This window comes from Tauraco erythrolophus, chromosome 9, assembly GCF_009769465.1.
Source record: "Tauraco erythrolophus isolate bTauEry1 chromosome 9, bTauEry1.pri, whole genome shotgun sequence".
Lineage (NCBI taxonomy): Eukaryota > Metazoa > Chordata > Aves > Musophagiformes > Musophagidae > Tauraco > Tauraco erythrolophus.
In genome coordinates this window covers 5,648,593-5,664,201 of record NC_141473.1, presented here as the reverse complement: position 1 = coordinate 5,664,201, position 15,609 = coordinate 5,648,593, and the positions used below count along the sequence as shown (strand labels likewise).

The following is a 15,609-nucleotide window of genomic DNA, read 5'->3' as shown; positions in this document are numbered from 1 at the left end:
AAGTAAGGCTCCGGACAGGGTAAAGCATCTAAAGCCAGAAACTGATGCTTCAAATTAAGAAGAAAATGATCTCCTAATTTAAACTGTATTACACAACCAACTTTGGCATGCCATTTTCTCCCACATCAAGTTTACTTTAATCCTGAATTCCACTGTGCTCAACTTAATTATCCATCTAGTCATGTTTTTCACTGCATTGCCAGATCTTCAGAAAGCTGCTTCTCACTCAATAAATCTGACAATATTGCCTTCTATTACCAACTGGTTTGCATTACAACAACAGAAGGTGGGTTTAATCAAGTATTTTGATACAGTAGCGCAGACTGAAGAGATGATGGGCAGTAGAAGTTATTCTAATTGGTACCACATGTGTTAAAAGAAATCAATCACGTGAACAAAAATCATTTCAACTGACTTATCCAACCAGTAAGTCCCAAAACAAAAGCCATATAATAAAATGTTTGCGTTTTTATATGGGTATATAGCATAAAACTAGATATGGAGCTACAGATGCTGTAAAAGTGGAACGATCAAACATTTGAGAGCTCAACCTCTTTCTTCTCATTCAGGCAAAGCCTACTTATTCAACAGTTATGGTTTCATACAATATCTTCAACTTTTTAGTAGAGCTAAATGAATCACATGGTCAGTAGTAAAACTTTTAAGGTGAGACACAGCCAAGTAAAAGGTTTTCTCTAAGGATTTCTCAGCACAGGTTAAGTTCTCGTCTCAGTTACCAGGGTGCAGTTGGTGACAGAAAAAAATGAAACATCTCCTGCAAGCCAAGGGGAAACGTGACTGGTAATACAACATAGACTTTAGTTACAGTTAAAACAGATTGTCTTTCTTTGGTCAAAAACTCATCATATAGGATTTAATGAATGTTTAAAAAGATAGTTTAAGCCAACATGGAAAAGATTCTCACTCAAAGCAAAGCCTAAAGTTAAAGAAATGCTGTATCTGTGTGTGACCCCAAACGGCATCGCATGGGTTCGGTCACCAGACCTCTGCAAACTTAAGTATTAGCATCAGTTAAGACCTTCTAGTAGAGTATAAACTACAGTTTTTTCTCTAATGCAATTACAATGAAATGTCACGAGCATAAAAGAGGCTATGTTCTGCAACAAACATAATAAGCACAGCACTGATTTCAGGCAAAACGTTCCGAGATCTCCACCACGTTAAGCAAATAACACTTTTAAAAAGACTAACGTTTTCCTCCTCCACACAATGCAATCCTTTGTAACGCTTGTAAGTGTTAACGTTTTCTTCAATCTCTCAATGAACACTTGGCTCCTTTAACTCGATTTCTCATGCACCATCCAGGCAATTTGACGTGAAAAAGGTCTAGAATATGAAGCATTTTCCTGAAGCAGGTTATATTATTTCACACTACTGACAGGTCCACCTGGGACCGTGTTTGTCAAAGGTGATGTAAAATATACCAGTGAGATCAGGTGAGCAAGCCCCAATGGAGAGGGCTTACCTTATCTACCCAAAATAATACACATTAGCTCTGGGTGTCCAGAGGGACCAACTTGTTTAAAATCATCAGTTTATACTCAAACTTGAGTACAATGAATTATTATAATCTGATGATACTGAAACAATGAAAAAATACGAACTAAACCCAGGACAAAAATTAAAACAAATAATTTTCTCTCCAATATTTAATCTATAATACAGATAAAAACACAATATATTCCATCCCATGCTAATTCTACCTGTCTTCATATTCTTCTGGCTAATGATTCCATGAACACACTTCATTGCTTGTATTTTATAACATATTATTAAAATTTAAATGTTTAATAGCAAATGGTACTACATATTGCCCCAATTAGTACACCTCAATGTAATAACTGCTTATAATTGAACTTCAGTGATGGTGATTTTCTTCGAAGCACACTGGTCTTTGTCTTTACTTTTAAGAGATGTTCTACTACTTCACTATTATTATTATTATTATTATTATGGAAACCGCACTTGTTAACACGCATGCCAGACCAGCATGCAACTGCAGAAGGCACTGCATACTCTCCTACCAAAAATGGGTCATAGAATCATAGAATCATAGAATGGTTAGGGCTGGAAGGGACCTTCAAAGGTCATCTAGTCCAACCCCCCTGCAAGGAACAGGGATATCTCCAACTAGATCAGGTTGCTCAGGGCCTTGTCCAACCTGGCCTTGAACGTCTCCAGGGATGGAGCATCCACCACCTCTCTGGGCAACCTGTTCCAGTGTTCTACCACTCTCATAGTAAAAAATTTTTTCCTAATATCCAACCTGAACCTACCTCCCTCTATTTTAAAACCATTACCCCTTGTCCTATCATAACTGGCCCTCCTGAACAGCCTCTCCCCATCTTTCCTGTAGGCCCCCTTGAGGTACTGGAAGACCGCTATAAGGTCACCCCGGAGCCTCCTCTTCTCCAGGCTGAACAGCCCCAACTCTTTCAGCCTGTCCTCATAGGAAAGGTGCTCCAGCCCTCTTATCATCTTCGTGGCCCTCCTCTGGACCCTCTCCAACTGGTCCATGTCCTTCTTATGTTGGGGGCTCCAGAACTGGACGCAGTACTCCAAGTGAGGTCTCACAAGGGCAGAGTAGAGGGGGAGAATCACCTCCCTCGACCTGCTGGCCACACTCCTCTTGATGCAGCCCAGGACGCGGTTGGCCTTCTGGGCCGCAAGAGCACATTGCCGGCTCATATTGAGCTTCTCATCCACCAGTACTCCCAAGTCCTTCTCCTCAGGGCTGCTCTCGATCCAATCACCACCCAGTCTGTATTTATGCCTGGGATTGCCACGACCCAGATGTAGGACCTTGCATTTGGCCTGGTTAAACTTCATGAGGTTGGTACGGGCCCACCTCTCCAGCCTGTCAAGGTCCCTCTGGATGGCATCCCTCCCTTCCAGCGTGTCAACGGCACCACACAGCTTGGTGTCATCGGCGAACTTGCTGAGGGTGCACTCCATGCCACTGTCCACGTCACCAACAAAGATGTTGAAGAGGGTCGGGCCCAACACGGACCCCTGAGGGACGCCACTCGTGACCGGTCTCCACTTGGACATTGAGCCGTTGACCACTACTCTCTGAGTGCGGCCATTGAGCCAATTCCTTATCCACCGAGTGGTCCATCCATCAAACCCATGACTCTCTAATTTAGAGAGAAGAATGTCGTGCGGGACAGTGTCAAAAGCTTTGCACAAGTCCAGGTAGATGACATCCATTGGTCGACCCTTGTCCACCGATGCTGTCACCCCATCGTAAAAGGCCACCAAGTTGGTCAGGCACGATCTGCCTTTGGTGAAGCCATGTTGGCTGTCACCCACCACCTCCTTGCTCTCCATGTGCCTTAGCATGGTTCCCAGGAGAATCTGCTCCATGACCTTGCCAGGCACAGAGGTGAGGCTGACCGGTCTGTAGTTGCCCGGGTCCTCCTTGTTCCCCTTTTTAAAAATGGGGGTTATGTTCCCTCTCTTCCAGTCATCGGGGACCTCGCCAGACCGCCACGACTTCTCGAATACAATATAATAGGGTCCTGACCATACTAACAGCATGATTATTTTTCTTGGCGAGGTTTCATGAAATTTCCTATCTTGAACTTTTCCATTTTACCCTCTGCTGTCGATGTAGGGAGGAGGAAGATACGAAATCCATGCTATCCTTTTACACAAAAAAAAAAAAAAAAAAAATCCAGGAAACCCTTGACTTTACACTCCAGTGGAAATTATTTGCTGAAGAAGTGAAGTGATTAATTCCAGCAGTTCCCTTCCCAAAGGCACATGGATACACATACACAAGCTACCATATGGTCGAACTCTATCTCTTGGTTAGCAACATATTCCCTTTTCACCACTACGTCCTCCTTTCATTAGGGAGTAGTGGAGATGCTGTGAAAGCAGCCTACAAACACAGGCTGTGTCAGCAGAGAGGTAGCACTGCCTGTGCTCATTAAAAAAGGCCAGCAACGCACCCTTGCAGCAAAAAAGGCCAAGAGCATCCTGGGCTGCACCAGGCAGAGCACTGCCAGCAGGGGAAGGGAGGTGAGCTTCCCTCTCTGCTCAGCACTGGTGAGGCTGCATCGGCAGTGCCGGGTCCAGCACTGGGCTCCCCAGTACAAGAAAAATAAGGACTTACTGGAGCGAGTCTGTAAGGGCCATAAAGATGATTAAGCAACTCAAGCATCTGAGGTATAAGGAGAGCTTGAGAAAGCTCTTCAGCCTCAAGAACAGACGACACAGGGGGAGGTTTTATCAGTATGTACAAATATCTGACAGAAGGGAATGAAGATAAGGGAGACAGGATCTCCTCAGTAGTTACCACTGATAGGACAAGAGGCAATGCATGCAAATTAAAACATGTTAAATTTAATCTGAACAGAAGGAAACAGATTTTAACTGAGATGGTGGTCAAGCAGTGGCACATGCTGGCCAGAAAGCCTGTGGAGTCTCCATCCTTGGAGATATTCAAAACCAATGGTGCTGGACAATCTGCTCTAGCTAACCCTGCTCAAGCAGGAGGGTTGGACTAGGTGATTTCAAGAGGTCCCTTCCAACCTGAATGATTCTGTGATTCTGTATGAAAACAAAGTAAATCAACTTAGTGCATCAAAATGTAAGACACTGTCTACGGAACAATTTAATCAGGAAAGTGGTAGTAAGATCAAAATGCTAAAAAGATTAGTGAAGCTGTGAAGGTACGAGGGACTTCAGCAGCAAGATATCATAGTGATATCTACATCGTTATTTAAAAAAAAAAAAAAAGGCAATTTGCCAAGATCTCTAAATGAAACGAGTTTTGATTAGTCCTGAGCAGTGCATCAAATGTGAGTAAAATATGACATTCTACAGAAGGTGATCCTGGGAATTACAGACCTGTAATGATACCATTTGTTATTAGATGTCCTAAAAATTAACACACATCAATGAAAAAATAACGCAGAGCAGAAGTTAATGTGCTTTTCAAAGAGTAAAGACCTAGATTCACAAATGTCTTTCAGATCTTCAGAATTCAAAAGCATCTCAACACGGATTAACAGGATATAACGTGAGAACAGGAGATCATTTACGTCACGGAAAGCAGAACACTTTCCATTGTGCTGGATCTGTTCTGTTCTCCACACTGGCAGGTGAGTCACTGAAGACTGAACAACGTTGCAGCAGATTGAGCTGACGGTTTAAAAGTAGTCAGGATGGTTAAATAAGAGCTGAGTGTAAACAACTACAGAAAGATCCCATAACATTGAGTAATTAAAAAGGCAGAAGAAATATCTAATGTTCATAAATCCATGGAACATAAATTCATGGGGAGGGGCTGGAATTGCTCTATACACATCCAAAACAACGGGTCTAAATTAGGAATTCTCTCAAAAAGACGCTTTTGAGAGCCATTTTATGAATTCCTCAGTTTAATGCTTAGCACCAGCCAAGATGGAAAAAGACTAAAGAGCAGTTAGAGAAGGATTTGAAAACAAAACAGACTGCGGAATGCCATGGCATACCTGCGTGTTGAGGCTCGTTCCGACTGCTGTATTATTAAGACAACATGCAACAACTCGGGAAGGACAAACGCAGAGATGACTATTAGTGATGCTGATACAACCACTGGCCCAGAATATCCCCCTAACTCACTGAGCACCAAAACCAAGGAAACACCCCAAGCAGGCTGGATTTTCCCTGTTCCCCTCTTCCAAAAACACTCTCACCTTGGCAAGAACAGGGTACCAGGCCACACTGGTTTTTGGCTAAGACTCCTGCACGTCATTCTCCTGTACCGAACCATTATACCTTTCCAAACAAGGTAGCATTTGCATGTGTGAAGTAGTAAAATGGTAAATGTTTAAATGTAGCTTCTAAGATCAAAGGATGAATAAAAAAAACCTCTCAAACAGCTCTCTGTACATTATCCTGTTTACTGCTAGAAAATTGCCTAGTTTTCTGCTACTACGAACTATCGAACTATATCATTTTTTTTAAACTATTCATCTTTTGTGCCAGAGCCCATAGCCAAAACAGAAACTAGACAGAATAAGAAAATGAGGAAACGAAAAAGACGTGATGAGTTTGGGTGTTCATACTATCTGCACCTAATAACAATATTAAAAATTCAAAAAATCACAAATTGAAATCATGTCACGTTTAAATTTTATTTTAAATTATTTTTGTTCAAACAGACTACACACTACTAGATTTCCTTGTGGCAACTGTTTCAGAATAAAGAATTTCAAGAATCCCTTGGCCTCTGATATACAACCCCTTTTATTTAACTTCATCTAATTGAAGACATCTGTAGTGGTGCCACACAAAATTTAATTCAAGCTTCGAAATGTCAATAAAAAGTGTCTGTAAGAAACAATACTGGTATAAACCTGGCAGGGAAGTGTGCATCAACATCTACATAGCCACACAAAATTAAGAATATAATGGTAGTCTGCTGCCCAAGTTGACGAGGTGATAAAAGCCCTTTTCCTATAAAGTCTAATGAGCTCTATTACTCTTCAGCTTTCAGGAATGTAAAGGCCAGTGGACTCAGCAGAGAAAAGCAACAAACTCTCCACACATGGGTTCATTCAAACTGCGACGTATCAAATTACTAGTGTAATTACTATAACCTGACAATTTCATTACAGTCACACGGTACTTAACTCTTTAAGACTAACGAGGAAGATGGTGCAAGAAATCCGTGGCAGTTTGCTTACTTGCAATGAAGCAACACCATCTCTCCTAAACTTTGAATTCATATTGTAGTCAAATACAAGTTAGTTTAGCAAGTTATTTAGTAATATTCTTTTCTTTCACAGAAATAAATCAAGAATAGAAAAGACACAGCGCTTTCTGCTGCTGTCTCTTAATGCAGTGACACAAAATTCAGTGGTAGCTTATTATCCAGCAAAGGAGTCCTCAGGCTCCTTTGAAAACACAGTGCTACCTTCCTCACCAGTCGGTGATGATACAAATACTGTGACAGCCATCTATACGATACTGGTTTGCTGTCTGCAGAAAGTGGAGAAGAAATAATGCATTCATCTCAAAACTCACCTCTAGAAGGAATACATACCTCCAGAGGAGACTCGCAGAGGAATCGTGTGAACTGCAGCGAGGCAAAGTCATCAGAAACATGTGCCCAAGAAGACAGTCCAAATATGCAATGCAGAAAAAGAAGAAAAATATCAGCAGCACTTCAGGATACGTTAATAGCCAAATACACTCTTTCAAAACCATGTATTTGAAAAACACCATCAGATTTTAACAGTTAAAGTAAAATTTCCAAAAACAAACTCCCACGTTCTATTTCGTTTAGAAGTACACATCGACATAATAATTAACTCTTCAAAGTACTTGCTTTCTATTATATAGATTTTTTTAAGATGTGGAGTGAGAGAATTATCACCTTCTAATACAGGTCTGTTTCTGGTGTCCTTTACTTTAGACTACACATTATCCTTCTCTGTGACTGCCTGCAACAGGGAGTCTTTTCCCACTGTTCCATCAGTACCTGCCCCATCACTAAAGCAAAGGAGTTTGGGCCCCTCATACCTCTTCATATAAATTGATTACATTTATTTACATTCAAAATCATAAGCAAGCCCACTTTAAGTCTAAACAAGGGGAAGAAGAAAAAGAAAAGGTGGAAAAAAAAAAAAGCAACTTCCTGAAAGTGCAAGCATTTTCAAGCCTAAGATTCTTTACTCAATACAAAATGATGTGCTGCAGATAATTAACCAAAAAGCCACGGTTTTAATGATCTGGAGTTTGTTCAAGATTCTTAGAGTAATAAAAAGTAATAGTTATTTACCATCATTTACTTATTTGATACAAATACTTCCTTATTGGTGGATTCCACATTAAACATTTTACAAAGCTCTGGTATGTGTTTAACCCTAAACCATTCCTTTGTTAAAAACCTAGTACGTGTTACACGGTTTAATTCCCCCTCTTGTAATCGCTGGATGATTTGATAAATCAGTGCTTTGCAAACTGCAAAGTAATAGTGAACAGGAACTTCCAATTAAAAGTTTGATAAAAAGAATATATATGGACATCTACAAAAACCTCATTGTTGCCAAGATTTTGTTGTCAAGAATTCTACGAATTTCTGAGGTTAATTAAAGAAGATTATTCTGTTTAAAGGGCAATACAAAAACTGATTGATCCCATTTTTCCCAGGGGAGGGGAGGAGAGAAAGAAAGGCAACAATAAAAGATGCCAATATTGTAAATTGCTGAGGACAGAGTTCCACACACAGCCTAAGTGATTAAAACTTCCTCTTTTCTTCAGAAGGTGCTATAAAGCAGATTTTAGACATAAAAAACCACAGCTTCTGGTAGACATATATATTGATCTGCAAACATTAACTGGACCATTCTCATTGTAGCTCAAACTGAACACAACCTTAACCTGCGCTAAGAAAGTGCATCTCTTGATGCTAAAAGAATCAAGACGTTGCAGAAGTCATATTTCAGCCTTTTCCCCCTCAAACACACTGCAGTAGCTGGTCTATGGATGAACAATAAAACCTTTGGATGCAGACTTCACAGGAGAACACTGAATTTCTGTAAGGTGCTAGTAAAGACCGGGGATTGTGTGTTTCCTATAATTCACCATTCCAGACCTGGCCACTACCACTTTAAATTACTTTAAAAGAGCTTGGAAAAATGAATGACTGCAATATCTTAATTAAATTCTAGATTTTTTTATTTATTTGGTGGATAAGGAGAGAGAACAAGAGAAAAAAAAAAACAAACAACCAAATAATACTTACAGAGAAAATAAAGAGTAACTCAAAATTTGAATTATTGAGTTATGTTGCCATAAAAAAAGAACAGAGGGTTACAAATTCCTGTGCTGCGAGGGCATCAGTCCTTACAGCCAGTGGTTTTAGAATGTGCAGGCTTCAGAAAAAAATAAACCATGTGTTATTCATTTTCATGTTAGAAGACCCCCAATAGTTCTTAATCTGTAACTTTAGCTTTATAGTGCAAGTTAAACCCTGTGGGTGAGAAAACTGAGCCAAGGACACTTTTCAAACAGTTTTATCAATTCTCCAGGCCCCGCGGTACAATCCCTTGGCTTTGAGGGTCAGGGGGCACTTTTTAAGTGTACCTAAGCATAACTTCTGCTTGCCAGGGACCATATACTGTTACAACTATCTATACTGCTGGCTAGAAAATGTTCTTAACTGCACTTGAATTTGTGTCACAATCTTACAGGGAAAAAAAAAGATTGCAAGTCTGGTTACATATTATTTCACCTGTTGATACTTGCTGAAGTTCTCTGGTTAGACAATTTTATTAATCGAGTCCTAGAAAATTTCAGAAGACTCTGAATCTTCTCTGGAAGTCAATTAAGAAGCAATTAGCCCCTAACCCAACATTTTTTTGTTGTGGGTTTGTTGTTTTTAAGGAAGAATTTCATTGATATGTAGAGTTTAAGAATTTAATAAATATTTTAGATCCACTGACCTCTGCTATCTTCTCAGTCCTTACTCTTCCCTCCCACCCCCAAAACCACAGCCTTTTCATTGTAACCTAAGAATATACCTAGTCTATAGAATTATTTAAACTGAAGTAAACATAAGACTCAGTTTCTAAACAAACTCATTTAATACTGCAAGATTATTATGAACATGATTCCAAAATGGTTCAATAAACCATGAAAGAAATACAGTCAAAAGCTGGTGTTGCATGTAAGATAACTCAGTCTTTCACACAAGCACAAGTAAAATTCCTTTCACAAAGTCATGCTCTTCTAATTTTAATTTCAAACTGAATTGAAACGGAATAAACTTTAGTCTTTTAAAAACTATGTAATATACACGAAATCCACAACATTTTTACATTGGTGCAAACTAATTACAACTGCCAGAAGGACCGAACAGAACAACGGGAAATAAGTTTAAACATAATTAATAAAACTGAGAGGAACACATCACTGAGAATTAAATCAAAGGGGGAAAAAAAAGCAGAAAACTAAAAAGAAGGTTTGGTTCAACCCAAAGCTACTTGCTCAAGTAAAAGCACATGCACAGCTTTAAAAAGCTGTAATAAAACTAGAGTGTTAACACCTGCTTCCATTTACAAGTGGGGGAAGATATTGCGATGCTAAACTGGAATGGGTTTCACCTGGTAGTCCAGCAACTTACTGAAAGTGAGGGTTATTGATGTCACACAATGACATCATAGCCTTCTCAGGAAAAAACGGCTTTGAGCTGTCGTCATCGGTAACTGTAAAATTACCCGAGATCTTCAGTGTGAAGACATCACAGGTGTGATTTCTAATTTTCCCTTTGACATTAATTAAATATTAAGAGTTTGCTCATATTTGCAATCCACTGTCAAGGAAAATTGAGGTTTTGCCCCTTTCCTTTGAGTAAAGGAGGGGTGAGGAAAGGATATGGGATTTGGGCCTTTTTTTTTTTTTTCTTTTTAAATCCAATCTGTGAATGGGATTAAAATAAACCAAAGGTGTCGGTTGCTTTTTGGTTTTATTTTTCATAAAGGTGCCAGGCTCATAATAAAATAACAAAACAATGTTCTGAGTTTCTATGCAGAAGACAAGTCATACAACCTCCAGTTCCAGTGTATCACCTTCATGCACATCAAGCAAGTTTATTCTCTCTTCCCTCCCCTGTTTCCATGGGGGATACTTGGAATACTTGGATACTTCCAAGACACATCTTGGGGACTAAAAGTGGCCAAGTGAATCTCATGTACACACTAACAGAAACGAGCCATGAAAAGACGGCATTCTTTCTAGAGGGCTCCTGGCATCTTCCCTCAACATTCATTTTAGTTTTTCCTCCTCAAGTAGTACAATCTTAAGGTATTTTAGATATGTAGGGAAACAAGCTAGAATTGGGTTTTTCTTCTCTAGAAGCTCCTTTCCAGGTCAAACTCTTTTCCTCTTTTATCCAAGTCCTCTTGGCTTCATGCAAACCCTGCACAAGCATGTAGGACATCCTGCCACCACCAAAGGAAGGAGTAACATCCTCCTTTTGAGCTCTTTTATCCTGAAGACATTGGCACCTCTGACAAGTTCAGAATAAATCAGTTTTTGCTCTCAAACATCAATGCTTTCTTGTTCATCAACAAAAACTGTTTCTAAGGCAGTTTACTTTTTGAAGCACTTTTGTCTGTAGTCATAAGCACCCTTAGTCCTGCAAAATGTGTTAGGATTTATTTTGTGCATCGGGCTGCCATATTTAAATTGAAATAATTTTCTTTAGCCAAAACAGGCTAGAATCAATATTCAACATAAAGTAAAAAATAATTAAAAAAATACGTTAAACTTTCAGTAAGGCTAGAAGAAGCTGGAAGCTGTTAAATTACTTCCCCCACCACCAAAAAAAAAAAAAAAAAAAAAAGAAACTATCAGATTGAAATAAAGCTGGAAAATGAACAAAATTCTGTAACTTTCTGTAAAAATGGGACAAAATGTAGCATGCACACAGGAAAAGACAGTGCCAGGCTATCCTGCTGTCCTTGGAGCAGGCAATGTGCTAGAGCTAAGTTAGCAGAGGAATCGAAGACTTATTCTGGGGCTGGCTCTATGTAATATTTTAAGCAGTGACTTACGAAAATATAGGAATGGCAACAAAACACAGTTTCAGAGATATCCACAGACATGAAGGTGAAGGAAGAGCCTTCAAAACATGGTACATATGGAAAGAGGGGATTTAAAGTTTAAGTGCATGTCTTGGACGTAGTTGTCAGTATAAGAACAGGACTAAGGAAATAGAAATAATTGCTGATGGGACAGAATGTACATTTCAGAACTACAATTTCAGTTCCCTTATGGAGTGACAGAAGTCACTGTGGTTTTGTCTGCTCAGAAGAAACTTACTCTCAAAATAATGGAGATTTGTCAGTCTTACAGTAAAGTTTCTTAATTTTATGTGAATTTATACAGAAAACAGTGTCAAAATCAGGACGAACAATGTAAACTGATGCAAAAAGAATCAGAACTGAAACCATATGACTGTGGACAAGTTACTTAATTTTCTGGATACCTAAATTATTAAGATCTTATAGGCATTCCAAGAATAAAAATCCACAAATCCATGGCACTACAGTCACACAAGTAAGCAGGAGGCCTCAGGCTGGTACAGAAGGACTCGAGCTGACACAGAAGGACTCATTCTGAGTCTTTACATTAACAGTACCAGAGATGTGAAATGCAAACTCACTGCAGCGAGACCTTCTGCTGCAGTAGGAGCCCACCACAAAGAGCCAGTCATCAGAACAGCAGTGCCATCAACTGAAATGATAAAGGAACTAACTCAAGAGCATCATAAAAACGTATGGCTGCCAACGCAAGCTACAGAGGGTTAAAAATAACTGCAAAGGCTATTGATTTTTTTAAGCGTTCTCTCACTAGAAAATAAAAGAAAGAGGAAACCAGGTTAGAGAGACCTAAAAGTTTGCAACTGGCTGCTGATACCAGCTTTCAAATCGATCAGAACGTGCTCCTTGGCACTTCCCAGATGACTCACTCAGTTTTCTGTATTAGTTCAAGTGGATTTCTGGGAGGCAATTAAAAAAAAAAAACTGGGAAAGAAAAGAAACCCCAAACACTATACCTATTTCAGTAATTTTTTGCACCTTTTCAAACAGTGTATCTTTTGTGTGTTGTGAAATTCTTTTCTTCCAAGACAAATATTTAGTTAAGCACAAAGCAAAGAGAGTGTCCAGCTAGGTTTGCAGAGGGAACGGAGGCACATAGTATTTTTCTACAAGTTTGTCATTATAAAACACTCGTGAAAAGTTAAATAAAACGTTTGCTTCAGAAGGTCTGAACAGCAATAAACTGTTCACTCTTGCTCTTTCTGGAAACTACTGTAGAATTTTTATGATCTTTTATGGAAATGTTTTCTAACTCATGTAGCTGCCACATAGCTTGTTTCAGTTACACTTCAGCCGTGTTTCTTAAAGACAAAGACCACTGTAAAAAGACTTAAAGCCTACAAGTCACATTAATGGACTAGGTCTATTGTATCAATGTTCTAAACCACCCAGATCAATCATTAAATTCACTAGAGAAGAGGCAGTGAGACAAAAATGCTTAATTTCAAATTTTTACATGACTATGTTATCTGTAAAACTCAGTTTGGAATGATAGGTGCTAATTTTCTTTTTAGCACAAGAACTGAACACAGCTAAAGAACTAAACTGGCTGAGAACTTTTAGATACATTATGTGTGTGTGTGTATAAAATATGCTGATGACTTCTATAAATGACTTCAAGAAGCATTTTTAAAAAGGCAATATTGGGTCAGAAATGCAATGCCTCTAGTGAGATAATACTTCATTAATAACAACTGCTAGACATATCTCCTATTCTATCCAAATCAGCCATTGATTACATCACTGGGACCAAAAATTTCCTTCTTGGGATAGAAGGGCCAAGAAGAACTGTTTTCACTGTATTCACTTCCTTTAAAATCTTTGCCTCCAGAGATACGGATGTGGAACTGTGTAGCTATCATTTAAGTACCAGGAAATACATTCTGACACTTCATATAAAACACAAAAGACATGCAGGTGGCAAAACGTTCTGAAGCATTTACATAAATATTTCCACATACTTTGTTAATCCTCCTGAAGCTGGGGCAGAGGTGGATCATAGCATCTTCCAGGTGATTTATATATCATTTCTTTTGCTTATATATATCATTCTGCATTTCTTACAAAGCAACACAGGTATTTTTGCTGTTGAGTAAGTGTTAAAAACGTTTGCAAACATGGACTGCCCTCAGCAAAGCTAAAGACAAGCCAGATCTGTTACTAAGCTTCTTTAAATCCCATGTTTTCACCTGAAGAGCCAGCCTACGCCCTCGGACCTACTTACTGTTTCCATCTTGTTTCTTCCTATCATGTTTCTACCTTGTTTTCTACCTTTGCACTGTAATTCTACAAAGCTAAAGCATAAAGTACTACCTGGTCACTCGCATATTCTTCTGTTTCTTGAAGTAAACCAGAATAACAGACTGCAGTACACCTGTAGAGGTGGCCACCTCTACTAGCATTGTCCAGCACCAGCGCTTGATTCAATGATTTATCAAAGTATTTCTCCTCTTGGGATTATACAAGACACATTAAAAGTTCACACTTCTATCTTATTCTCTGATCGTTATTCTGTACATTAATCTACATGTTTTCTCCCAGAAATATAACTAAATGCTTTAAAAGTTACTCAGTTTCAAAAAATACAGGCTCCAAAACCATCTTAGTCCATTTCTCTGTGCATGAAATAGAGACAGATATACTACTAAATATTTCTCATGACAAATGAAGGAAAAAAAGGTGGACAAACTGCCATTCGCACAATTTGTTTGCATAATTATGGTATTATTCATCTGCTGATCAGCTCTATAATTTGTGCTTCAACTGATCTTTCACTGATAACACAGGGAAACAACACCTGCTCAATGAAAGGATGCTCAGCCTACTATCTCCCCTCTGCTCGTCACAGAAGTCTCCCTTTTCCAGTTTTACCAGGCTTTCATTATTGGTTTTTTTCATTAAAGCTTGACTGGTTTCACAAAATAAATAGAACCACCATCCAAGCAGAAAAACACTTCAAACTTGAAGACATGTAAATAAATCCTTGCAATTGATTACATTAGAGGCTTTTTGTATGTTATAGACACAGACTCACACACTAAATAGGATCATAGTCTTCCACTAGTTTAGCAAAAAAAAAAAATACTGGGAACAGTACAGGGAAACTACTGTCTTGAACCCAAGAAAAAGGTCCATATACAGTACTTCCATAAAGGGCTAGAAGAAATGCATAGAATGTGACCAACACTAGAACAGATTCTTCCCTTGCACATTTTCACAGCTTCCAAAAAATGAGCAGTTCAGGGACTTGGCTCATTCAGGAGCGGTCTTGGATAAACTTGTCCAATAGGTAGCGATACATCTATTTTCCATATTTGTATCTTACCTCATTTAGAAGCTGTTTATACTTTACCACTTAATAATCTGTTGAGGTTCTCCCTAATTCTTCTGATTTTTTTCCAACAACTCTTCTTAAGATAAGAATACATATATGACTAAAAAAGTGGACACTGTGCATTCACATAGCAGCATAATAAGGTTTTATGTTCCCACAGAGAAAAACTGAACAATCAGTTCTTCCACAGCACTATTTAAGAGCAAGTATTTTGAAGCAACCTTTAATTAGAAAATTGTTTGCTATGTTTTTCCTCAGGACACCAATTCAATTCAATAACAAAATGCTGACATAACTGTTCTGAAGTGCCAACAACTTTGCGTAACATCAAGACTTGTCTGCACTCCGAAGCACAGAGACAATCAGGTCATTTCTGAAGCTGAAATCCTGTAGCAACTGACCAAAGGTTTCTGAGAGAGTTGAGAATATTTCCAAGGAAAGTTCAATTTATACAGACAAACTAAGAGAAAAGGGGATAATCGAGTTAAAAAGCCCATGCAGAAAATAGTTGTAAGCTTTTATGTCAAGATAAAACAGAGATTTGAAAAAATTTCACTCACAAGCTAAATTATTTTTGATTCCAGGAGCAACGAGATACTTAAAAGTGTTCTTAGAATATTAACTTATTTGGCAGACAGCAAATGTAATCCT

General features: G+C 38.7%; 1 protein-coding gene across 4 annotated transcripts in view; it reads right to left on the bottom strand.

Moving 5' to 3' along the window:
- Positions 1 to 15,609, bottom strand: part of ATE1 (arginyltransferase 1) — an 86,568-nt gene that overhangs the window by 54,615 nt on the left and 16,344 nt on the right. For all 4 annotated transcript variants that reach the window (XM_086616416.1, XM_086616417.1, XM_086616418.1 and 1 more), the window contains one exon: positions 7,061 to 7,093. In XM_086616416.1, coding sequence (XP_086472542.1) covers positions 7,061 to 7,093 — 33 coding nt within the window. The remainder of the gene's footprint in view (positions 1 to 7,060; positions 7,094 to 15,609) is intronic.